Genomic DNA, 26,727 nt, shown 5'->3' with positions numbered 1-26,727 from the left:
GATGTCTGCTGGAAATACAATACAGCAGAAAGGAAACAGTCTAGGAGGCTCCTGGAGTGTGCGGAAGATAACTTCCTGAGGGGGCCAGCTAGGGAAGGCACCCTGCTGGACGTGGTGTTTGTGAGCAGAGAAGGACTGGTGGGTGATGTGATGGTTGGAGGCCATCTTGGGAGAGATTAGAGAGGGAGAAGATTAGAAGGGCCAAAGCCCAGCTAGAACTTAATCTGGCTACTGCCGTAAAAGGCAACAAAAAATGTTTCTATAAATACATTAGCAATAAAAGGACAGCTAAGGAGAATCTCCATCTTTTATTGGATGTGGGGGGAAACATAGTGACAGAGGATGAGGAAAAGGCTGAGGTACTTAATGCCTTCTTTGCCTCAGTCTTTAACAGTAAGACCAGTTGTTCTCTGCCTACCCAGACATGGACAAGGAGCAGAATGAAGTCCCTAAAATCCAAGGAGAAATGGCTAGCGACCTGCTACACCACATAGACACACGCAAGTTTATGGGGCCGGATGGGATCTACCCAAGGATACTGAGGGAGCTTGCTCATCAAGCCACTTTCCATCATCTATCAGCAGTCCTGGCTAACTGGGGAGGTCCCAGTTGACTGGAAGTTAGCAAATGTGTTGCCCATCTACAAGAAGGGCCAGAAGGAGGATCTGGGGAACTACAGGCCTGTCAGCCTGCCCTCTGTCCTGGGGAAGGTTATGGAGCAGATCATCCTGAGTGCTATTACACAGCATGTACAGGACAACCAGGGGATCAGCCCCAGTCAGCAGGGGTTTATGGAAGGCAGGTCCTGCTTGACCAACCTGATCTCCTTCTATGATAAGGTGACCCACTTAGGGGATGAGGGAAAGGCTGTGGATGTTGTCTACCTAGACGTTAGTAAAGCCTTTGTCAGCATTCTCACAGCATTCTCCTGGAGAAACTGGCTGCTCGTGGCTTGGATGGGTGTACTCTTCACTGGCTAAAAAACCGGCTGGACGGCCGGGCCCAAAGAGTTGTGGTGAATGGAGTTGATTCCAGTTGTCGGCCAGTCGCAAGTGGTGTTCCCCAGGGCTCAGTAGTGGGGTCAGTTCTGTTTAATATCTTTATCAATGATCTGGACGAGGGGATCGAGTGCACCCTCAGTAAGTTTGCAGACGACACCAAGTTGGGTGGGAATGTTGATCTGCTGGAGGGTAGGAAGGCTCTGCAGAGGCGTCTGGACAGGCTGGATCGATGGGCTGAGGCCAATTGCATGAGGTTCAGCAACGCTCAGTGGCGGGTCCGGCACTTGGGTCACAACAACCCCATGCAGTGCTACAGGCTTGGGGAGGAGTGGCTGGAGAGCTGTCTGGCAGGAAAGGACCTGGGGGTGTTGGTCGACAGCCATCTGAATACGAGCCGGCAGTGCGCTCAGGTGGCCAAGAAGGCCAGTAGCATCCTGGCTTGTATCAGGAATAGTGTGGCCAGCAGGACTAGACAAGTGATCATCCCCCCCATACTCGGCACTGGTGAGGCCGCACCTCGAGTACGGTGTTCAGTGTTGGGCCCCTCACTACAAGAAGGACATGGAGGTGCTGGAGCGTGTCCAGAGGAGGGCAACGAAGCTGGTGAAGGGTCGAGAGAACAAGTCTTATGGGGAGCGGCTGAGGGAGCTGGGGTTGTTTAGCCTGGAGAAGAGGAGGCTGAGGGGAGACCTTATTGCTCTCTACAACTACCTGACAGGAGGTTGTAGCGAGGTGGGGGTCGGTCTCTTCTCCCCAGTAACAAGCTATAGGACGAGAGGAAACGGCCTCAAGCTGCGCCAGGGGAAGTTTAGGTTGGATACTAGGAAAAACTTCTTCACTGAAGGGGTAGTCAGGCGTTGGAACAGGCTGCCCAGGGAAGTGGTTGAGTCCCCATCCCTAGAGGTATTTAAAGAATGGATAGATGTGGTGCTTAGGGACATGGTTTAGTGGTGGACTTGGCAGTGTTAGGTTAATGGTTGGACTTGATGATCTTCAAGGTCTTTTCCAACCTAAACAATTCTATAATTCTATGTTTCGGCTCTCTTTGTTTCCTGTGAGCTCACTGTCATCTGCAGAGTGGCATGCCAAGCTCTGGAAATCAAGATCCAACACTGTCCATTGACATTAAGTCTTCCAGTCCTGAAGAGTTTCTAGCTCATTATGAGGAATGGATGTACCTTTGTAACGCTGTTTTACAATGAACTTCCTAACTAGCATAGCAGAGCTGCTGCAAACCTAGATTGAATTATAAGCCGCTACTGTAGAATAAAATGTAACACTAATTAGATTTGGAGAAGACTAACATGGCTTGTGTTTCTTCACATGTTGTGTGGAAAACTGTTACAACTTGGTATGCTTTTTAATGGAGCTGAAGCCTTTTGAAGGTTTGATGCTGTCAAAATGGGAAATAACCTGTGAAAATACATAAGATCAAAAGCTAAGCTTGAAATGAGAAACATTCGTTTTTCGATGTTCTGAAGTCATAGGTTGTAGACTGTCTGGAATAGACAAAAAGCTGGAGGCTGGTTACAGTAGAACGTACACATACAGAAATTTATATGCATGTACCTTTTTACATACATACATGTAAAATAATTGCAGCGGCATGCATTGAGCGATATTTTTCAATCAGCCTCAAAGGAGCAGAATGTAATTTGGGGATTTATCTTGATACATGCCATCCAAAGGAGAAAAAGACTTGATATTTCATGCCTAGAATTCTTAAATGCATCGTTTGTGTTTTGTTCTAACACCTTACACATCTTCACTTGTGGATTAATTTATTTTCAGTTGCTGGAGGTTGGTAATTATCTTGTTATAAAACAGATAGTAAAAGCGTTATGAGTAAAGTGTGCTTCTTGTGAGAAATATGCTTCAATTTATATAAGCATTGGTATTTCACAATGTGTTAGAAAATTAAATTTCCAATACTCTTGAGCTACTGACGTTTTAGGTGTTGTCACATCTCCTTTGTTGCTATCTTATGTGTAGATTTCTCAAGCATAAAACGATGAATTGTATGTTAAAAACATGTTCTAGCTGTCTGCAGCTGCAGCCTGGTTTTCCTTCTGCTCCCTGCCTTTCAAATAGCACTGGAGAGACCATGGACTTTTTACCCATTCTCAATTCATTCTTTCTGTTTTATGCATGCCAGAGCCTAAATTTGCATTAGATACAGAATTATTGGCAGAAGTTTGCTACTCTCTGCAATTTCAAAACTACTTGTTAAAAAAAAAGTTAATGCCTGAAAGTACTTTCAAAAGCTGAATTCCCAAATGGTTTCTGCTTGGGCTTACAGTTGCAGGTTTTTTTTTTTTTTTAACTGATGTTTATGTAAGTTAGATTTGAGTAAAGGGACTAATATTAAAATCTGTAGGATGAGATGATGTTAAATCCACTTTAAAAAAAAAAAAGGGGAGAAGAAAGAAAAGAGAAAATGACCTCTGATTCCTTTAGGTTATACAAAGCCTTAAGTGTTGTTCTAACAAAATAAACAATTTGCAGAGATCAGCGTAGGTTTAAGTTGATTTGCTTCATTTACCTGACCAATTTGGAAAAAAGAATGCAATGCTTTCTTGGAAATGTCTTTCAAATATTACATTATAGATTAATTTATTATAGGCTGCAGAATGCTGTTATCCATAAAACTTTTTTACCCAGCTTGAAAATTAAGTTCTAAAATTAAATGTGTATAAGAACTGGCCTTTCCTCTTTCAGTAGGTCACCAAAGAAAAATTGGGATAAATTACTTGTTTCAAATAAAAGCATTCATTTACAGTGGAAAAAATATCTCAGATTTACCGAAAAACACCGTGATGTTTTTCCTATTTCTCTTGCAATGGTGAACACAGATTTAGTAAATCTTTATTAAATTAGTGACTTGGCTAAGTTTCAAAGTGGGCTTGAGTTCTTAGGCTTGTCTTGGAGAAGCTGATTGCAAACAAACATGGAAGTATCTCTGTAAATTTGATGAAAGAAATTTTGCATGGGAAGCCCACAACTTAAATCATATTAATAGATTAATAGGTTTCAGATTAATAGATGATAACTTGTAGTGGTTATAACACTTTCAGGTGGCTTTGGATTTTGTCTGTAGCTTTCAATATGTATTAACATAATTGCTTATTGTATGTTTTTATAGAATAAAAATGTGGTTTTGCTCATGATTTGACTTTGTAGTAATGATGCATATAAAGGTATCAAAACACGGGTGTAAATTCCAGTGCACAGGCATCGATTGGCACTTGGATAGTTTTCCGCATTGCTGGGTAAGTAGTGGTTTGTCAGGGAAGGGGCGACCGTTCCTTTCCTGACTTGGTGCCGTTCACTCTGCAGCTTGCAGTGATGGGTTTCGTGTCCCATCAGAGCTGTTGACCCTTTGTACTATCCAATTAATGGCTGCCTTTCCTTGGGCTGATGATGTTGTGATCTAGGCATTGATCTGAGGCTGCTGATAGACGTTTCTTGCTCTTTGGTAGGAAGAAATGATGAAATGCCGAGCTACAATGGCACTCTGATATTGCTGAAAGTTTGTTTTTTTTTTTTAACAGTAGACTAAATTGTCATTTGCAGCTCGTAGCCGTGTTTGATGAGCAAGATCCACACCATGGAGGTGATGGCACCAGCGCCAGCTCGACAGGCACGCAAAGCCCGGAGATTTTTGGCAGTGAGCTTGGCTCCAACGCAGCATCGGCCTTTCAGCCTTACCAAGCAACAAGTGAAATTGAGGTCACCCCTTCAGTCCTTCGTGCAAGTAAGTAAATGTTCTCGGTATCTCAATGTGTTTCATCTTAATTTACGAGGATGCCAAGTGCTGTTATCCATTCCTGCTGCTGGGAATATGATTCATTATCTGTCCTTATCGAAAGCTGATCAAAATTGAGAAACTGCGTAAATGCTTGTTGCATGCAAGTAAACAAACCTTTCTGTTTTAATAAATTATTTATAAACTGCTTTTAGGAGCAATAAGCTCTTTCTGTGCTGCCAGTTTAAAATTGTTCTCACACTGAAAATCACAGCAAAGTTTCCAAATGCAGTTGCTGCACGGTGTAATTCTCGGTTTGCCAGTTTTATTCAATTTAATGAAGAAAAGGGTAAAAAGAAACTAAAGGTAGGAGCACTTTCTACTGAACCTGTCAATGTTGCTAGGTTATGCTTGTCACCTTTCTGTAAAAACACCTGCTGATAAGTGCATTTACTGTGTTACAAAAATACACTTCTTTAAAAAACAGAAAACAAAGCCAGGAACATCCCTTTATTTTGTTTATTTCAAAATGGGGAAGATTCGTTGCAAAATCATGAAGTAGGAATTATATATCACAGTTCTTGCTCAGGCGGGATCTTGGAATATTTCAGCTTATTAAGAAGAAAAATCGCCGAAGGAAATTTACTACGTAATTTTCACTGTTGTTAAAAGTACTGTGCAAACAAGACAACGATGGATAAAGCATTGTGCCCCTCTTACTTGTAGTATTTATCATTTTGTTCACTGAACATTTGAAGTAGTGACTCCATTCCAGAAAATTCTTGGCAGAAGTCAGTATCAGTCACTCCTCTGATATTTTACAGATACAGCGTTTTAAACAACTATTTGTAATTCCCAAGAGATTACTTTTCTGTAGGTGTTCTTTTAATGGATAAAATCTGTGTTTAAGTAATCAGGTAAAATGCAAATGGAAAAGTTACAACTCTCTATTAAGTTTGAGGGGTTTTGTACCAGAGTGTTTTCCGTAAAATTAAAGGAACAACATTTAACAATCAGGTTACATAGACCTGAACGTGTATCTTTTCAAGCTATAACTATGCTTCATTATAACCCAGAATTAAATTAGGGAAAGGATTAATGGCAGAATAAAGAAATATCCTAGAATTTCAGGACCTTCTGTTTTGCTGTCACTAGGGTATGCCACTGCTAAATACATATCTCATTTCCATGCATAAGCCAAAAATCTGTCCTCCTGGGTTCTCAACTGGGGGAGGGGGTGATTAGAGCAGAAAAATACATACACATTTTCTCTTTAGTGTGATTATCTGGTGTATTATACAGTACATTGGTGTTAGTGCATCAAAATCATACAGCGCAGATAAAATTCAGTGATATATTGGACAGCTCACTTATCTTCAGTGTCATTCTGGAAAATGGATGGAATACTTAGCTAGTTCACTGATTGCTGAAATGACCAAAAAGTGCTTTGAGACCCTACAATGCAAAGGTCTATAGAAATGCAGACAACTTTTAAAACTCTTGGTAAGAATTATAGCTCTTTTGACACTGTTTATAAAAGCATGCAAAAATAAAATGGGTGAAACAATTTGTCATAAATATGTTATCACAAATCAGAGATGTTCTCCTGGCGAGCTAACTCCTTTTTTTTTTTTTATGTTGACAATTAGATATATTTTGTTTCTAAATGTCCCAAACCACGGGCTTAGAATCCCAGTCCAGTAATAATATTCCATATTAAACATACCTATTTCAAGAATTTCATTTAAATATACATTGAAAATGGAAATAATATCCCTATTGTATTTCTTTTACAACTTGTGAAGTGAAGCATAGCATACAAATGGTATTCTCAGTATTTCAAATAATTATCTTCTTACTGTGTAAGTTCTATTCAGCAAATAAAACCCATCCAGTTTTGTGGTAGATGCAGATCCTGATTATTACATGTTGACAAGGTCATATATCTATTAATTGGATTGGAGATGGGATACAAAATTGCTGTAATTATTGTAATTTTCTAGCTAATTGCAGGGTTGGCGGTGAATATTTTACTTCTAACAAATGAAAAACAGTATTCCATCTGAAATTGGTTTATAGCATTTTAGACGTTTTGTTTTACATCTCTGGTGCTTTTTGCTCGCGAGCTGGGCTCTGTTTCTCAGCAGTTTGCTCGCAGAAGCGTAGCTTTGTGCCATTCTGCTGCTGCTCACCTGCGCCCAAGGGGTGCGGGGCGGTCTCCGTTCCGAGGCAGCATCTCAGCGTGTGAGGCTGGGGCTTAAGGGCCTGCTGAGATTTTCATCTCTTTGTTCTGGTTGCCATGCTACCCCTTTTGTTTGTTTATAGATCACGCAATCACTCCTCTCTCAGCAAGGGAAAGGTTAGCTAGATCAGGTCCAGCTGGAAAAGTAATATTCATCTGGATTCCCTCTTTTCCCATGCACAAACACTTTGCACATAGGGGGGTTGTGTCAAATTGAATCTTTCCATCTAAATGTGGAAACAAAAACGGGGCTGGCCTATACCCCCTGTGTTGTTTTGCAACGTGAAAACACAATTCATCGATAGAAGCAGTTGATTTATTTATGTTTCTTATCTAGCTCTTTCTCTTTTACTGCTTTTCTGTTACCCACGTTAAACTTCCTCTTGTTATATTTCATCAGTTGAGCTGTATTTTTTTTCTAAGCATGCACTAGACAAGGCGTTTTTTGTGTGTGCCTGCGTGCTTTCTGAGAAGATGTTGGAAGCTCACTGCAGAAGATTGTTAAAGCAGACTGATGTTTATTCCCTGCTGAAATATAAACTGGAGGCGCAGGTGAAAATTGCCAAACCTAATGAGCAATTTGGCAGATAAGACAGGATGTCAGGCAGTGACAGTTCAGCAGTGGGTGCACTGCCTGTGAACCAAGTTGTTTGTTTCACAGTACTGCATTTAAATATTGTAAATAAAATCCCTTTCCAGCGACATGAGATATTGTGAAAAGGGTCAGCTCTCTGTCTAGTTTTCCTTTTAAGTTATTTAGCTCTGTTAAATAACCAAGGGTGGTCTTTGTTCTTGGTCTTGCTGTGATTATATGTTACAAGTCTCTCTGAATGTTTCAGCAGTTACAGTTAAAAAACCTTTTTAATATATAGCATTGTTTTGAAAATATATTAAGAGAGGTTTAGAGGACTGATTTCCCCCCGCCCCCCCCCCCCCCCCCTTTTTTTTTTTTCCTCCGGGCCCAAAGTAGAGACGAGTAAGGGGACTAGGAGATCTTTCTTTCTTTCTTTCTTTAGCTGTTTAATGGGAGGGTATCAAGAAGATGAAGCCACACGCTTCTCACATGGGCACATTATTGCTGGAGGCAACAAACACAAGTTGCAACAAGGAAAACGCCATTAGATATTAGGAAAACAATTTTCACCTCAAGAGTGAAACAGGCTGCTCAGAGAAGTTGTGGCATCTCCGTCCTTGGAGATGGACAGAACTTGACTGAACATGGCCCTGGGCAACCTGGTTCTGTTTTGTGTGGAGGGGTTGGACCAAATGTCCTCCAGAGATCTTGTCCAATCTCCAAAGTTACCGTGTAATTCTGTGACTCCAAACAGTTAATAAAATTAAAGTGTTTGCTTCTTGAAGCTATTATTTGTAAAAGCAAATGATGTTCATAGTGAAATGTTTAGCAGACAGTTGTGCAAGCATGTTGTGCATGTGCAGATTCCCAGCATGGTTCAGTATCATACTAGTTTGTGCCGGTGTGACACAGATAAGCTGACCATGCCTTTTACAAGCCTGCTGCTTTTGTTTTCAGGATGTCTTTGGTAGGTATGTCAGTTCCATAAAAATGAGATATGGGGTAATTGTAAGATTCTCCTAAAGGCTGGAGGGGGAACATCTCCCCAAAACGCTGTCCAGAGGAGTCCAAGAAATTACTAAGAACTGGCTGAAAATAGGGCACTCCAGTGATGTATTGGCTCAAGTGATAATGATGATGATCATATATTTCAGTAGGACTCTCAGCATCGGTTTCATATTCTGGTCACAGAAGCAGCCTAAGGGGGGAAAAAAGGGTCGAAATGAGAATATTATGAAGGGAGTGCACAACTGTCTGTGAAGATGTACTAAAAGTGCAGAGGAGAAAAGAACTTGCTGCAGCTTCACATCTTTGTTTACCCAGCAGCATGGCTGTTGCTGTAAGGTTCCCTGTGTGCACGTGTGTTCTTACCTGCAATAAGCACAAGTTTATTCCTCACCGGTAAGAGCATGCATGCAGACTTTCACTGTGAATTTTTTGAAATATTAAAGTTCATGACATTGCTTGCCTTTGAATTTGTGGATATCTCTGTGCCCTCAAAGTAGTTTTTAGTAGTTCACTGGCAAATTAGTAGGATGTATCAAGTATAGTCCCTGAGTGCTCTCTTAGGTTAAGGACTGTTCAGTATTTTAATAAATCTGAACTGAAATATAGAGTATTGCATAAAAAGCTAAGATGGAGTTTCAAGCACTTAGGATGTCAAGGTTTCAGTACAGCATTCACTTCATACACTTTTGAACTGTTTTGAAATCAGTAAGATGTGCACAGTCACTGCATCTGGAAAGAAAAAAATAATTTGCAAGGCAATACTAGCGAACAGCTAACTACACAGTACTGCCAGAAGGATCTGGGCATTATAGTGCATTATTATAGTGCATCTGGCTGGGCACTGTGCTCTTCCATCAAAGGATCAAAGGCAAATGCTGTTGTGGGCTCACCAAAGTAGTTGAGAGCAGGAAGACTTTAGCTGAAGTGACCAGTTGTGGTGCCAGACTTGGAGAAATTGTAAACAAGTCACAGAGAGCTGGAAGAGAGCAACAAGAGTAAAATGCTCTGGAGACTAGGACCAAGCATTGGAAGGACTGGTTTATTTCGTTAAGAAAAGATAAAAAGTGATAGGATCCAAGTCTTCAAATGTATTGATTTTTTTCTCGTTCTCCATGTCTGCTGAGAGAAGGGCAGTTGGTATTTCCTGGGGAAAAGCCATTTTTGGTAACCTGTAGGCCTAAAAAAACGTTTTTACACCTCATGTAACAAGCAAGTCTGTGGGAATGGTTCAGAGGTGTGTTCTGCGCGTTGCTGAGTGGTGCTGGGCGCTGTGCTGTAAGGCAGGAGGCAACCGGCTGGTGGTGGCAGATCTGTCCTGTTCCTGGTTAAGCCATTGGGTTGTTTGGTAACCACTTCTTGCGTCTATTGTAAATATGTGTGTCTCTTCTTAGCATCTCACAATTTGAGTGTTCAAAAAATCCAATACTAAGCAAACCAGTTAAAGGTGTGAGCACATAAATAAGTATGTGAATTTCAAGTACTTTAAAATTGCTGTTTTAAATATGGCACTTCACTGATTTGATACAAGTATTTATCTAGAGTCCCAAATGCATATTCTGAGAATTAATTTGTTAATATTTGTAAGTACCTTTGTTTAAAGGTTTGGAGCACTGCATGTTAGGATGTTGGCAAAGAACTGCAGAGGTGAGTTCATATTTGTTCTGGTTTCAAAAATGAGGATGGTTTCAGCACTCCCACATATGGCCATTAGAAACTTTTTCATTCTTGTTTCTATCTCTTTGACTCCTTATTCAACTGTGAGTCAGCTTTATATATGGAAATAAAGTCATTTTCAAGTGTTGAAGAACTAAGGAAGCAAGAGATTAGAAGAGGGAGGAAGAGAAAGATGAGTTCATCAAAAAACAGATGTTTGGAGCTTTATCAGATGGAGTTATCTCTAGGGTTAAATAGCTGCTTACAAAATGTAGAGAAAGTCATCCACATTTATAACGAAAGATTATGGCTTTACAGGCAACGCTTGCTAAAGTCAGTGGGAGGTTTTCCACTAGCTTCACCGAGCTTTGGGTCAGGTCAGCTTCCCACAGTGAGTCTCCTTGGTCAGGAGCCTTCATTGGTGACCAGCCGGTGTTCAGGTGCCTGTTGTTCCAGTGCAGTTCCGGGAATGAATTCCAAAAAATTTCCTAACCATCGTTCCCACTTTTACGTCCTTGCCAGGTTCTCAGATGTTTCCTTTACCATGTCGGATAATACGAAAAGAACCTCAAACTTGAGGCTTACACCAAGCTATTGGCAGCTGAATAAGGAAGGTTTCTCATGCATCGGAGTCTGAGGAGAAGATTTAGCAAAGTCTGTTTCCTCACCTTCTGGTGCTCTCGCCATTCAGGAATTCTTATTGCATTTATCCCTGTAGCTCTACTAAGGATGTGATTGTTTTAAAGCCAGAGTTATTGAATCAAAAAATCAGTACCAGGTGCTGCTTTCTTCCATGAGGCTAAATTTGTTCTTTCTACAGCACAGTTCTGACTTGAGTGATCTCCAGTTGGTGTTTTCTCCACGCATAGTGCTCTGCTGTTAATTTGGGATTGTTGAGCAGTTTAAAAACCATGTGTTTTTGATGAGGCCGTGACACGTTTGTAAAAACAAATGGATTTTAAACTGCTTAAGTTTCTAAATTAACCTTTAATATCTTCAGTCTTCTCAGTATACCATCAAGCAAAATACTGTAGCTTCTAGTAGGATTAAAAAATCCCTGAAACCAATAAAGTAAAGAATTTTAGAACTTACTGGATTCTCTAGAGGAAACCTAAGTAATCATGGGGCATTTCAAAATGTCATTGCATATTGCGAGGGCTTCTGTCTTCGAGTACTGATAATGGGGAGTAATAAAAATACGGTATTGTTTCTGATACCTAGTGGTATTTTGTACCGTACGTACAGAATGTAGTACAAGAGAGATAATAAGAAAGGGTTATGAAGATGTGAAGTATTGAATTTGAATAGTTTAATAAGTCAGGTTTGGATATTAGTCTAAATTTGACATCTTAAATAGATTTAATGATCACTTGAACAAGAAGCTATTATGGAAATCACAGCTGTATTCTGAGAATGTTTCGATATGCTTGTGTGGTGGTGATGGTGTTGCTGGGTTTTATTTTCCTCTTCTTTAAATGAAAGGTAACTTTTTCCTTAAGGGAACTGTATTTTTATGTATACAAAACTGTTATGCCATTTTATCCAATCAAACATTACAGTGTAGCTGCACAAGTCCATTGTATTGTGGTATCATGGTTTTAATCCCATTGTGATAAAGCTATTAGTTTATTGAAAGAGTGTTCATCACACACGTATCAATAAGTGTAGTAACTCTTTCTATAGATAATTTCTTGATTACTCTTCTATTTCTTGTTATTTCATTGTAAGCAAACAAGAAGGAGCACAGTGAAAGCAAAGGAACATGAATCTGAAATGAGGAGGGAATGCCTTTTCATGATACAGACAACCACCCTGTGAAATTTTTTACTTTATGGAGGCATGTGTACATATTATCCTTTTTTTTTTTATCCAACAGTTTCTAAAAACCTCATGCAGTATTTATAGGTACTTATTCTGGAATGTGATAAAACAGTATGCTTCAAGGCATCCTTAATATCCAGAACCACCAATCCACAAGAGTAACTGGTACCCTGGTCGCATTTTGCTTTGCTTTGAGGCAACAGCATTGGTCTCTGGGGGGGTTGACTACTTACATAAATTACTCGCAGACAATTTGCCAACAGGAGAGGATGCAGAGTTTGTCAAATGTACTTAATTATTGATGCGGTCGTAAGCGGGATGATGTTAGGGAAAGGGTGTTGTAGGGCTAGTGAAAGGTGGTGTGATGCTGCGAGCTCTGTGCCATGCTGTCTGCAGGGTTACCCTGTGTTCACTGCAACAGCTAGTGCATGCCCCCCACCCTCCCCCCAAACAAAGAAGGATGTGGATATTTTTTACCACAAGCCCAAGGCTCTAAGATATTATACTTACAGTATATCCTTAATTAGGCTAAACTTGTGTTTCAGTGAGAGAATTGTTGCTTGCTTTTGTTCTTAATTCACAAGGGATCTTCTTGCTCCCTTCTTTATGGCATTTGTAGCACGTGAACTCACACACTCTTTTTTCAGATGGGGATGTGTTTTGGACATAGACCATCTCTTTTGGTGATTACTGGGAAAAGCTTGCTTTAAATTCTGTGTCTTTTGACATGTTCTTTTGAGGGGGAAGAAACAGGGACAGATGGCTGCTAGTTGAATAGGCTTGTTTTTTAGTTTGTTTTTTATTTACTCTCTCATGCAGTGAAAAGGACTGAAAGATGATACAGAAATAAAGAGGTGGATGAGAAATAACTTTCCATTAATTTATTACCTTATTTCATACTTTTAAAAGGATAAAATGTGTTCTTTCTCCCACCCATCTCTTCTTGTAAATCTTAAATGAATTGCCTAAGTAAGATGAGCTCCGTCTTCAGAAATGCTGTGGGTTCATGTTAGGGGCAGATTAAGCATTTAGGGTGAGAATCAAGCATATATATTTAGAAGAACTTTCCTCCAGCGATTTTGGCCCCCAGTAGCAGTGGATGCCACGGAGGTGACGAGCTCAGCTTTAGCCCATGATCCCGGTCTGAGCTGAGACGAGGCACGAGCCCAGCGCCTGCTCTCCTGCCGGCACGGCACAGCTCAGCGCAGCTCAGTGTCCCCCACCGGTCTGCGGGCAGGGCCCCCTTGTCTCCCGCTCTGTGACACTGCGGGGGCAGACGGGGTCCCGCTTTGTGACACAGTGGCACCTCGCTGGGGTGGCTTTCACCACCCAGGCTGATGCCAGAGCTCGGCTGTTTGGGACTGGAGGTGGACGGGAACTCGGGCTGTGTTCCAGGTCTGTGTTTCTTGCCTCTGTTATGGATTTAGGTAATTAATTCTGTCAACATTTTTGGATTTATAGAAACTGGAAGTGATTGTATATGTGGGAAGGGAGTTGGGGACCATGTGGGTTTACAAACAAAAGCAAAAAGTGGTGCTTAGGTTAAGATAAAATATTTGTACTACTACTTGCATGCATACGGTAAAGGGCTGTACAGAGACAGCAATGCCAAGCTATTGTGTTAGCTCCTGGAAATTGTGCACATGAGTCGGGGACTAGGCTTCTCAAAGCAAACTTTGATCAACCATTAAAACCTTGTCCCAGAGGGCTGGATTTGATTCTGCTCTCTGTACAGCACTGTTTGCAACTGGAAGAAAAATTGGGACTCTTTTGGCAATTGCTGGGCAACAGCTGATTCAAAGCAGACAGAACGGATGAGGTTAATATCAACAGACTTAAGGTTCTGCATCTGAGCTAAATATTTGAGGCAGCCCAGTTTCTCATTCCTGGAGAGGAATGGACACTCTTAGGGTGAGCTCATCTGACCTGTTTTACAGCTTACTTCAGGATGAGATGGAGTATAGCCTAGACTAGCTGCACTGGCTAGTCTCCATTGATGAGAGAGAAACAGAGGTGACCAGTTCTGAAACAGCTGCCAGTGGATCCCATTCTGCATGTGATTTACCTCACACTGTAAAAGTAAATTTTTATTTGAAAGATCTTTTTTTTATTTTTTTTTTTTTTAAATGAAGTAGGATGTTGCCTTTGTTGCCTTAAAAATGGTCATTTGTATATTTGGAAGAGAAACGCTAAGTGGTATTTTACAAAGTCAATGGCTTCTCAGTTTGACCCCCAGAGCAATTTTACATGGCCCCAGGAAGATCCTACACAGCCATAATTATGCTTCGGAAGTATATTTGGGTCGTAGACAGTATGTCACGAATGCAGATAGTCCCATGTTAGCTTTTTTCAGAGTAAAATTGGGTTTGAGAAACTTCCATGAAATTTTATGGTTAAACCAACAGCATCATCTGCCTTGGGTCTGACACTGATATCTAGTTGCCTTATGTGGTAACTTTCCCATATGGGTAAACCTATGCAAAGAGGCAGCTGTACCTTTTCTTGCCACGCATTCTCAGACCTTGAAGCGTAACAGGTCATGCCACACGGCACTGAAAAGCCAGCCTAAATCTGGGGGAACAAGCATGACGTGGCGTTAATGAGCACTGAAGGACTTGAGTTGTCTTTACTGCTGTTTGCAGTTGAGTGCCTCTGTACCCCATTCCCTCGCGTGCTGTGCAGCGTCCGGGTGTTACGGCCATCCTGCCCTTACCGCTCTTCAGGGTATCCCGGCTCCCTCTGGGCTTGGAAGAAGGCGGCTCTCTGTATACGTAGCTGGCCTCTGAATGGAAGGCCGGGGAAAGGAGCCATCCCTTGAATACAGGCTATTAAAGTAAATGCCTTTGCAGGTTTGCAGAGAGAATAATGGTGAGCAACAACTACTGAGACTGTTTCAAATGAAATAACATTTGAAGCAATGCTAGCCGTTCATTTTTAGTGCATTATAAAAGAATAAAATTATGTTCACCAGTTTCTGATAAGTTAGAGAATGAAGAGACACACGTGCCTTGTTAACCAGCCCTATACAACACACAAATTATTTCCATGATTTTTGATAAGTCTTCTGTTGATCTCTCTGCTTTTGGCTTTTTGGAACCAAAACCTTAGAAATGTTTTCTGCATATGAAAGCTTTCTCCACTAAATATAAAAATGACATTAGCTTCTTCTGTTCCAACCCATTTTAAGCTCTGATGTTTAAGACCTTCATTAGATGACAGAGGGATTTTAGGTCAAGCACTGCCTGACTTTCATGATGATTTCCATCTGAAGGGTCTTGCATAGTGAAGTCTCTTCATGTTTTATTTAAAATTTTAGTTAAGCTCTTGACTCATGGAAAAATAAATAAAAATGAAGGGCTTACTAGGAGTGCCACTGTGAAAAAATTATGGAACTGCTTTTTCAAGTGAACTGCATGACATCTATCCATGAGAAATATCCATTTAGTGAGTGAATAAAGTTACTGCTCTAGTTTGACATAGTAGGGGCAATATTTCTGTGACTATTGTACATGCAGATGTACAATACCTCTGTTGTAAGTTCACCTTTGAAGTAATAAAACATAAGTGGGCGAAGTCGTCTTGTAATCCTGCTTTCCCATAGCTCTTTGCTATGTTGCTCAAAAGGTAACATTACAGTGAAATAAGTATTTTCATTTCATCCACCCATAAGGGTAGGGGGAAATCTCTTTGCAGTTATTGCTGGTACTGAGTTAGTATTTGTAGTTTGCACTTCGGCAGGGACCAGAGGTGCGGGACGTGTAGCTGGAGGCTCGGGGAGAAGGTCTCTGCCAGAGCGCCGGCTCTGCGGCGAGCAGGGCTGTCCCCAGGATCCACAGGAGGAGAAAAAGAAGCCGTGTGTAAGCAGTAAAGGAGGGAAAGAGGAGAAAACTGGACTGTTTAAAAACCTAGCTCCCAAAAAGCAAAGGGTGAAAAAGCGTCAGTGAAACTACAGCTGTGAATATGTATAGATATTTGGTTATTACAGCTTGGTCTGCATATTTCTTGTGTTAGCTGAAGGGTTTATCCTAAATTGCGTGTGTCTGTTGGCAGTTTGTCTGTGCAGTAGTACGTTGTGGTGGCAGCAAGTCCAGAAAACCATTGAAGATGAGAGTACCAAAAAAGCGCACGCTTGAGCCGTGTCCTCGGTGGAGCGGGGCGTGAGCAGTTGCACTCCTGAGGGTGCAGGCAGGGGCTTTGCTGTGGGGGCCGTGGGGTGGCCGTGCCCGGGAGCGTGCCCCAGGCCCTGGGCAGGGGAGCGGTGCTCAGGGCAGTAGCGCTTTGCCGGGGTCGGACGCCGCACTCTTCTCGTTGCGGCACATGGCCACCCGGGTATGCACCCAGCGGGTGAGCTCCAGGAGGAGCGCGGTGCGTGCATGTGCTAAACTCATTTGCGCTTTTATATTACGATTTCCTTAAAGTTCTCAATGGCTGTGAGTTGGGGGTAATATTGTAATACCGATATTTATATGCTGTTTACCTGGTGTGACTGATGGTATATAAGCAAGCTTCTAGGAGTCTTACTTCACTCTGCATTTTACCAGAATGATTTTGTGGATGTGAATTCTTTGCATAGGATTCCTATTACGGGCTGAATTGAATATTAAATTACTCCTCAAACCCTCAAGGCAGTACATCAGCTTCACTCATACTGAGCAATTTGTGCTGTGCTGTATGTGCCATGTACCAGCTTCAGTTTCTGAATTCTCCCAGGGCTAGGGTTTTGCTCCATTCATTTTCATTTTTCTTGTTCCAAGTCGGAATGTTTTACTAAGGGTGAAAAATATTTTTAATGAAGTATTTTAATTTGTTCTTATGTTACAGGCTTGTATTTCCCCCTCCCCTCATCCAGATTTCACCAGATGTTTTAAATATTTTCTGAGTATGTGTGCTCTCAAGGTTTTTCTGCAAATCCAATCGTGTTTAACAGGCACTGAGTCCTTGTGAATCAATGTTGTGTTTTCTCTACTTTATGCCTCACAGATCTGGCAGATGTCCTGAGTTGTAGGACAAGAGATTTTCAGCATTTTCTGTATGAAAGCAGAGAAGATTGGTACATAGTTAGAATTTCCTTGGAAGGAACAGGGTTTCAGACCTTTGTGGGAGGAAGGCATTTCATTGACCACATGTTTTGTAGAATTCAGTAAGTAATTAAATCCAATCATGCATCTTACACTGTATCAAAAGTGGTGGCTTTTGTAAGGAAAGCTGTACTTGTGTTTTTTCTTCACTTTTCCTACCTTTTTTTTTTTGAACTGCAGAGAGTGGCATGTGTAACATGTAAAGAAAATATGGTGTTTCCTTGGAAAAAGTTCTTGATCTTAAAGTCATAGTTTTAGCAAGATGGGTGGTAGTTTTTACTCACGGATACGTGTACTTAATTCAGAGTTTAATTTTCACCTTGACCAGCCAAATTAAATGTATTTGTTTCATTTTAGCAATAACTATTTTCTTACTTCACTTAACACTGCAATATAAATCGTTTGTTCTGTTTCCTTACTTGATTTTTTTCCCTTTTATTTTTTCTGTCATTTACTTTATGACACCTGAAGGGCCATTTTTAACAATGAAAAGTGAGGAAGTGTCAAAGGTAGGGCTGCTGATTAAGGCTCTTTGTGTGCTCTGTGCTTTCTGTCCGTAGTTATCAAGCTGCAGAACGTGAGATGCTCAGCATGTGTGATGGGGACGAGGCCTTTAAGCCGAGAGAAGGTTAGCTGGTGACTTGATGCTTCTTCCTTCTGTTTCCATTTGCTGACTTCCAGATTGAGAACCCGGTGCAGCTGGGTTAACTTGATGCCTCATGGAAATTTTAGAGAAGAGACAACCATTTCATATCAGTCCGTGAGCAGAAACAGAGGGAGAAAGGAAAAGAGAAGGCGTGAAGAATTAAAGAACAAAGAAGCATGGATCAGAAAAGGGGAAAAAAAACCAAAAAAAACCCAAAACAAAACAAAAAAAAAACCAACAAAAAAAAGAGGAGCTAGTGGCAGGGAATGCTTACTTCCCTGGGGACAGATAAAAATACGTAACTGTTTTGTTGATGTTACTTTGCCATATAAACAATTACCCTAGGAGCCATATAAATGATGTATGATTATGAAAGAGGAGTGAGTAGGTTTCTGAGGTTTCTGCTGCCCTCCCTCTCTCCCTTTCTTTCTCTTTGCAAAACTGAAGCATCTGAGACTTGGTCCATGCCAGAAACTGTAAAAAAAGGTTAAAAATATGAAAAGAACTCCTACATGATTACACTTTTGTTATTTTTCAAGTGTTAATCACAAAATGAAAAATGGTATTGTGTGTAATCTTAGATTTGTATAAGTGCGTGATGACATTTTGAATTACCTTTCCTGAAACACAAACTGTGGATGTCTCAGACGTAGAAGACATTCACTGAATTGCAGAGCTTTAAAAATGACAGTCCTGGGGCTTTGATGGATTCTCTTGTCTCCTGAAGTCTTGAAATTAAAGTCAATATTTTTCTGTGTTTCCAACAGAAGTTAAAAGACTAAATGCAGACATTATTGCAGAGTGTACCTGGGCTTATATAGGTGTTTGACAGGATGATCACAGGGTGTCTTCAGGATTTGAGTTATGAGGCTTGTTTGGAGTCTCGCCGTAGTGCTGCAGTGTGTGTAGCAAATGATTCTTCGCATACTTGGACTTGTGCTTTTCTCGTTTAACATTCTTCTGTATTTGTTTTCTTAACATTTTCTTTTTTGGTGCAGTTTTTCCAGCTGCGCGCGCTCTCCCTGTTTACAGTGTCCATCCCAGATGGTTCTGTAGTCTTCCCATCCCATATGCCATAGCCTTTCTTTCTCTAGCTATACTGCTGTAATACCCTTTTCTCCTGCAAACCCTCCAGCAACCTGGTTTCTCGTTCATCTATACCCTGTTTTGATTGTACGTGGAGAGTCTGGGGTTTTGGTGGATTTTTTTTTTTGTCTTGGTTTGGTTTTGTTTTTTTGGTTTGTTTTTTTGTTTGTTTGGTTTTTTTTTTGAAGAAAATTAGCTTTAAAGGCCTTTTGCATTTGTTTTTTGATTCAGTTTCTCTTTAGTGCGGACTAAGGAGGATGGACAGCATCTGATTCCATCACCATGGTTTGGGCTGGTCTTGTTTTCCTGCGGACCGGCTGGTGACTGAGCTGCCACCCAGGAAAATGGGACTGATAAAAATTCCGCGTTAACTTCTTACACTTTCTTGGCCCCTTAACAGAAACTGAACTGTTTTGGCTCAGCTAAAAAATGGACATGTTGAGCCTTTTCTTCCCAGAGTATTTCTCCTCTTTACCGTACTTCATGGCCAACTGCTGGCGTAGCTGTACCACAAAAAATTCCTGAGACTGTATTTTGCAACAATGGCTTCGAGTGTGGTCTGACTTACTTAGTAGGAAAAAACAGCTTATATCTCTGGCTGTATTAGGGACTTCATGCTGTTGTGGCGTGACTGCTTGTTGTTGAACCTTCAATGCAGAAGACATCTGTAAGGTAGGGGGTTTTTTGAAAGAAGAATAGGTTAAAGATGTAAGCCACCACATAAATGCTAAGTATGATTACAAAACGCAAAAGTGATGATGATATAAAATTCTGTGAGGAAAGCTGTGCAAGAATGCCTGTGGGCCTAGGTTTTTATCCCTTTGCTTTAACAGCAAGACACTAAAAATGCTTATGCGATATTAATTCAGGATATACAGCAATTGGCATTTGGAAGCATTCAATTTTCTTCATAATTGTTCTCCATTCACTTGGCCGATTATCAGTAATTTCAGGGAATTAGAGATGCTCCTTTTAGAAGTTTCTAGTGAACTCTTTAGAATTTTCAAACAATAACAAACCTGCCACTTAGGCAGCAATTTTTCCTCTCTCTGTCCTCACACAAATGTTAGATCGCTGTTTGGAAAGGCTAGACAAGCAAACTGCCATGTAGTAAATCAGTAGGAATTTTTTTTAAGCCTCATGCTGCTGAATGAATTTTGATCCAAGAATTTTTTGTGTTTGTTTTGTTCATGCAAAGACATTTATCCTCCCATTTGGGTCCGAGGAGGTTGTTTTTTCTTGGTAGCAAGATCTGCAAAAGTATATTTTGTTAAAGAACTTAATGCTATATTTTTGTGGATTAAGCTTGTATTTCTTTAGTCATCCCCAGGTGAGTCCCACAAGAATGTAATTCAAAGCATGTGATATCCAGGTCTTCCCTTTTCCTCTGCTGTAAAATGAAAAGGGAAACAAAATTGTTAAAACCCCTCAGGAACGGGCTCGTGAAGTGCCATTTAGTGAAAAGGTGGCTTTCTGTCCTCTCTGGCTACATCGCCGGACTTCCTAAAGCACAAAGTGTGCACGGGAACAAGAGTTGCAAACCTTCTGTGGTCAGAAAGGGGTGTGGAGAGGGACTGTTTGATGGGGATGTCTGCGGCAGTGTGATTCAGTGACCCGGTGGGGTATGTTATGTACCTACCTATAGTTTACGGATGTGCTGAGCAGCGGTATCCCTCTGTCTCTCGATCTCTGTCTCTCCCTGGCTTTAGCGGGCCAGGGAGACCCAGTGTCCCAGTGCTGTCCCTGTGCCAACCAGGAGTGAGGAGTGTGGACATCTGAATGAGTGTGGGCGTAGGTGGCTTTGGCTCCTGTTCCTCTCTGGGTAGCTGCTTCCCCGCCCTGCGGAGGTGCTGCTGATGAAGAGGAGCAGCAAAGCTCACGGAGATGTATAACTGCTTTTCTCTCCAGCTATGTGGAAACAGCACAAATGACTACACTTCATCAGTGCTTTTAGTCCAGTAGTCACATTTGGGATAACCCGGTTGCTTCTGAGGAATGTGTGAGCAACCTTGCTTTACACAAACTGTTTCGGTAATCTCAGAAAAAGCAAATATACCTGTTGAGTTTATTTTAATGTCTCCTACATTAGAATTGCCATAATAATCACATAAAAAGTACAATGGTGCTTAGATTTCAAGAACCGATAAAATCTGGGTGACTGAGGGGTGCTTGATGCCCAGCCTGCCCTCCTGTCCAGCAGCAACGTCTTTTGTAAGACCTGCATCCCGAGAGTTGTTCCTTCACGAGTGGCCTTTCCTCTTGCTGGCTTTTGCGTGATGAAGAGCAGCCCCTCTCTCAGAAATGTTGTGTTGTGGAGAGGAGGGGACAGCCTCTGCTATTAAGATTCAGACTTGATTTCCCATATGTGCTTAGGCTTGGCTCCCTTTTTAAACCTTTTGAGGAGGTCTGCATTTTGCACGTGTTGCGTGACCAATGGATAAGTTTTCTCTGCTCCTAAATTTGAACTTTGAGTCTAAGAGAAAGGGTGTTAAGCGTCCTTTGGAAGTATTTCAAAATGCTTTAAAAGTAAATAAATCCAAATCTCATCTAAGACACAAAAGTGAACTATGTCATGAATTAATAACTTTTAAAATAGTTTTACAAATTCCAGAGAAGAAACACAAAGTAATTAATTTGTTCTCAGAAGGCTATTTAGTTTCAGAAACATTTAAGAAATATTTTTAGTGTTTATGTGAATGATATGGAAGATAGTGTTTCAGTTTCTGTACAGACAAGATCCCAACTAAAACATGCATGTGTGCATGAATACAAATTTACTTCTGTTCTGGGATGACCTTAAAAAACGTCTGCATGAGGGTTCTCTGTTTTAGATAGCCATTTTATTTGTAGTGATGAGTAAGTATCTTAGATATTATTTAATGTGGTGGATTTTTTGACACCTCATATGAAATACTAAATACACTAGCTCTCATACAGTTGTTAAAATACTCTGCTTTCAGAGATTACATAAACATAGGCAACTCTGCTCTCATGTGAAATTTAAGACCACTAAATTTATTAAACAGTAAAGTTGTTTTTTGTCAGAAGCACCATGTTTAATGTAAAAATAATGTCGTTCGGCAAAATGTATGTGAACAGTTTCTTAGAGCTAACTTTCAGATTTTGAACTAAGCACTTCAAAACACAGAGGCGGTTTCCTGCTAGAAGCACATTGACTGCTTGATGCAGACTGCAGAGAAGCTGATGATCTGTGAGAGCCCGTGGATGTTCTTCTCGCAGTCATCTTGTACATCTTCCCCATGTTTATTCTGTGAATGTCCAGGTGCTGTGTACAAACCTCATAAGGATGCATGGATTGCAAAATCAATATGCTAGGGAGGTCTTTATACCGGAAAGCTTTCTAAATTCTAATGTAAGGTAAAAATGATGATACTAAGACTTGTTCCCTAAAATCCATTGCTCTCAGGTGGGTTAAAGAAATAACTCCATCAGTACAGGAGATGGCTCTCTTATCCTGTGGCTTTCTTTTAGTGGTTATACAAGACAACTTTCTTCCTTTTGAGGAGTGGAAAATATCTGAATTGCATTTCACAGAGCCTTTGTGGAGAACTTAAGTTAAAAAATATTATTAGAGTGAATGTTATTTTTGGTTGTAGCAGCAGCATCTTACACATATGCAGCTACAGGCTGGGTAGGGGAGGCCTGTGGATGCTGAGGATTGGTCGCCATAGTGCTCTTACAGCTGTCCTTTACATCCTAACTGTGGCATCAAAGTGCAGCTTGGGCACTCCTCCGTCCTCCTTTGGATCTCCATGTTGACAGCTGGACAGACAGTGACCCTTCCATGTTCCTGCTTTACTCCTGGATATATTTTCTGATGGACTGAGGTTGTTAGCCTTGATGCTGCAGGGGCTGTGTCTGGGTGTGTGGCACTCGGGAAAGCGAGTCCTCTGTCCATCAGCCCACATGCAGGCAGCCCTGGCCATGGCCTCCTGTGGACTAGAGGAACTGTAGTTCCGTTGTTTCCCCGGTTTCTCTTCTGTCCATCCTCTGTAGCGGTTTTGCCGGCTTGTTATCTTTCAGCAGGGAGGCCTTGGAGAGAGCGAGGTGTATGCACCATGAGGCACTTAACTGGGTTCAGGTGCAGAAGGAGACATTCAGTTGCCAGATCAGCTGTAACAGCATTTTTCTTCTGCTCTGTGGAAAATGCAATCTTTTGGAATGGCTTTGCAGACTACTCTTGTCCAACAGACTACTTGCAGGGCTTTTCCTGGATACCCTGTCCTGGGCTATTGATTTTCCTTTGAATCCGTTGGGATTCCTCTTCAAGCAACAGCCTCCAATTATTCATACTAATGGAAGAGGACCAAGTAACATACACTCTTTCTCCTTCTTGTTTTCTCCTTTCAGTGTATCAATACATTTTGGGCTGCAGAACAATAAATACCTTATTAATCTCCTTTGAAGAATGAAAGAGAATGAAAACTCCTTAATAGTATACATAAAATGAATAATAATAATATATTTTAAAATAGTAATAATTTTCTAAAATGAAATGTGTCCACCTCATGTTCCCTTTCTGTGTTCAGATATTTCAAATTGTTGTAGCACATTCTAGGATGAGACAAGGAGGGAGGCTTGTGGTGTGGAGACAGCTTGGAAAAGTTAGCTGCTGGGAACCTGACAAATTCTGGCACGAAGTATATACCATAGTATTTCAGTAAATATCTTCTGTTAGTTCTGGCTAAAGCTGTTTCTCCACTAAGAAAGATGATCTTCATCTCTGGGCTAGAACCAATCACAAATTGTAATGAAAATTGGCAACCGCAAGCATGAAAAGTCATTGATCCAAAAATTCATGAACTGTCTTTCATGTAGTGAGATTTCTTTTTGAACTTCAGCTGAGATTCTTTGTATTTGCTTATTCTTGGTTTTGAACTTTTAGGAATAATTTTTGACTCTCTTCAGCCTTGGCAATGTGAAATAAAAAAAGAAGTGAGAGGTATGTAATTAAATATGCAGCGTAACTGCATGTTTCCAGAGTTGTAAAAGGGAGTAGAGAAAAAGGGGAGGGGGGGGGGGGGGGAGGGAGAGAAAAAGAAGAGAAGGAAAAAAGAAAAGAAGAAAAAAGATAGGTATTGCCAAAGTTTCTCCGAAGTGTAGAAAATTTTCTACATTTCCAGAAGAGAACAATGCAGGCTCCCTGTTGCTGTAAGGGACTTTGTAAAGTGCATGTAGACAGGAATGCTGAACTTTGCATGTGTTTCAAGCAGCATCTAGGTCTGCTACTAGTCATTAGGCGTGGTTTTAAAAAAGAAGGGAATGTAGTTTACTATTATAATATGATTCTAGTAAAGAAGAATTAAAGATGTCTGTTGGTCTGTCACCCCTTGGAGAGCACCAGATGTTTTGTTTTATTGTCCCACTGTGGGCATTATCTGAACAATTTAACTAACAACTTCCAGTGTAGTCTAAATTGCCTTACTCCCTGTTTGGCTACTGGGAACACTGGGCTCTACTGCAGAAAGTGATCTTTAACCTTGAGAGTTAATGAGAAGATTTCAGCATGTTGTGCTGATAGCTGGAGCTTCTTATTCCCCACTCCTGTAATTTGAAAGAGCTTGTTTGTTGCTGTTAGGTTTCTGTAGTCCCCAAACTTCGCAGCTTCCCAGACCATTCTCCGACCTACCCCCAGTGAAAGGTCAGGCACAGCATCGCATCTTTTTGCAGAGAGCCGCGCTACCTGCCCTCCCATGTCATGGGCATGGCAGTTCTGCTGCCGTGCACCCCCTGTGGATGAGGAGGGCTGGTGGCATTTCATCTCGTTACTTAAACACGCAAATACTTGATTTGTCTTTGGGGATTTACCTTGATACTTGTAGCTGAATGACAGAATATAATATTCTTGAGATCTTTATGCTCTGTGCTTTGCCTTTGAGCTGTATGAGTCCCTGCGTGCAGAAGACCTTTCTGCTAAAAATTGTGTCTCTGAGCACATGGGGTGGCATGACATGGCCTTTTCCTGGTTCTGCTTGAGATCTTTTACTCTTCTTGGTCATCAGCGGCAGATATGAGTGCAGCAAAATGATAACTCGCATTTGATAACACTTTAAATAAGAGCGTGTTTCCTGAATGTACCAACATGTTTCTAATAATCCTAGTAAATGTTTCTGTCATGGAAACAAGAACAAGTGCCATTAAAATTGCAGAAGCTGTTAGTAATTTTTAATAGTTGTTCAGGACTGTGTTCACTCTATCTTATTATAGATGTTAGTTGTAATTTTTTTTTGCCATGTTGGAAACTCTGTGTGCAGTAGAGGCTGTTCCTTCCCACATGTTCTTTTTTCTTTAGATTTTGTGCATATAGCTATGAAAAAACGCTTTAAATGATTGTAACCAAGTTTTCTTGGTTGTTATAACTATTATGCTTCAGTTAACAATCTGTCTAAATAATTTCTGTAATGAAGCTATGTGGATTGTGGGTAACACAGGTTCAGATGCACCTCCAGGTGCTAATATCCCCAAATCATTGCCTTCTGTAGCCTCAGAGTGGTCTGTGAGCTGGACGTAAGCAATCATTTTTATATCTCAGAAAAACCCCAGCTGGGTTTTTGACAATTCCTGTACTTCTCCGCAGCGGAGCGAGGCTGGAGTTGGCCATGCTCACCCCAGCCTGCAGGGATGAGAGGCCGGGTGCCCAGTCCCTGCTCCATGGTGAGGAGGTTCTGCTCCGCAGAAACGTGGAGGTGTGCCAGGTTAACAGCCAAACGCTTTCAAAGATGGAGTATTCATCTGATGACTGGCACAGAAATACCTCTTCCCTCACTGTTTAAAACATAAATGAGGTAAAAAACCATCATACACACCTTGTTCACAGTTCGCATAGTTAAGGTACTGATAGCATCCCACGGCTGCCCGTTATTTACCATACCCTGTTGAAATGCTGGACTATTCGGTGATGGTCCCATTGTGATGTCTTTACTAATCCAGAAGTTGGTTTTTTCCCCCCTTCTAGACCCTAGTAGAAATGCCGTAGGTTTTCCTTTCGTTGCTGTTTGCCCAGGAAATGGCCGGTGGGTAGGTTTCCTTCGCCGGGCAAGAGCTGCAGAGGCGATGCTGATGGGCAGCACGGAGGCTCCGCAGCCCTCTGGTACAGCGCAGACCATTGCCTTTTTGAAAAGCCAATTAGTGCTGTAATTCATGAGCCAGTGGGTGTGACATTAGGTTCTCATGATGTGGTGGTGAATAGAGTTAGTTGTGGTGAATGGAGTCAAATCCAGCTGGTGGCCGGTCACGAGTGGTGTTCCCCAGGGCTCAGTGTTGGGACCGGTCCTGTTCAATATCTTCATTGATGATCTGGATGAGGGGATTGAGTGCACCCTCAGTAAGTTTGCAGATGACACCAAGTTGGGTGGAAGTGTTGATCTGCTGGAGGGTAGGAAGGCTCTGCAGAGGGATCTGGACAGGCTGGATCGTTGGGCCGGGGCCAACTGTATGACATTCAACAAGGCTCAGTGCCGGGTCCTGCACTTGGGTCACAGCAACCCCATGCAACAGTACAGGCTTGGGGAGGAGTGGCTGGAGAGCTGCCTGGCAGAAAAGGACCTGGGGGTGTTGATCGGCAGACGGCTGAGTATGAGCTAGCAGTGTGCTCAGGTGGCCAAGGGGGCCAATGGCATTCTGGCTTGTATCAGGAATAGTGTGGCCAGCAGGACCAGGGAGGTGACAGTGCCCCTGTACTCGGCACTGGGGAGGCCGCACCTCGAGTACTGTGTTCAGTTTTGGGCCCCTCACTACACGAAGGACATGGAGGTGCTGGAGCGTGTCCAGAGAAGGGCAACAAAGCTGGTGAAGGGTCTGGAGCACAACTTATGAGGAGCGGCTGAGGGAGCTGGGGTTGTTTAGCCTGGAG

The 26,727-nt window shown here is 41.6% G+C and overlaps 1 protein-coding gene across 15 annotated transcripts in view; it reads left to right on the top strand.

Moving 5' to 3' along the window:
* The window catches only part of PARD3 (par-3 family cell polarity regulator), a 467,913-nt gene that overhangs the window by 154,237 nt on the left and 286,949 nt on the right, over positions 1-26,727 (top strand). For all 15 annotated transcript variants that reach the window (XM_087778504.1, XM_087778469.1, XM_087778511.1 and 12 more), the window contains exon 3: positions 4,575-4,755. In XM_087778504.1, coding sequence (XP_087634630.1) covers positions 4,575-4,755 — 181 coding nt within the window. The remainder of the gene's footprint in view (positions 1-4,574; positions 4,756-26,727) is intronic.

The sequence above is a fragment of the Nipponia nippon genome, unplaced genomic scaffold (genome assembly GCF_047370975.1).
Source record: "Nipponia nippon isolate SJK-2023a ecotype South Korea unplaced genomic scaffold, ASM4737097v1 scaffold_1, whole genome shotgun sequence".
Classification (NCBI taxonomy): Eukaryota; Metazoa; Chordata; class Aves; order Pelecaniformes; family Threskiornithidae; genus Nipponia; species Nipponia nippon.
The sequence above is the reverse complement of the archived record's forward strand: the minus strand, read 5'-3'. Positions and strand labels throughout refer to the sequence as shown.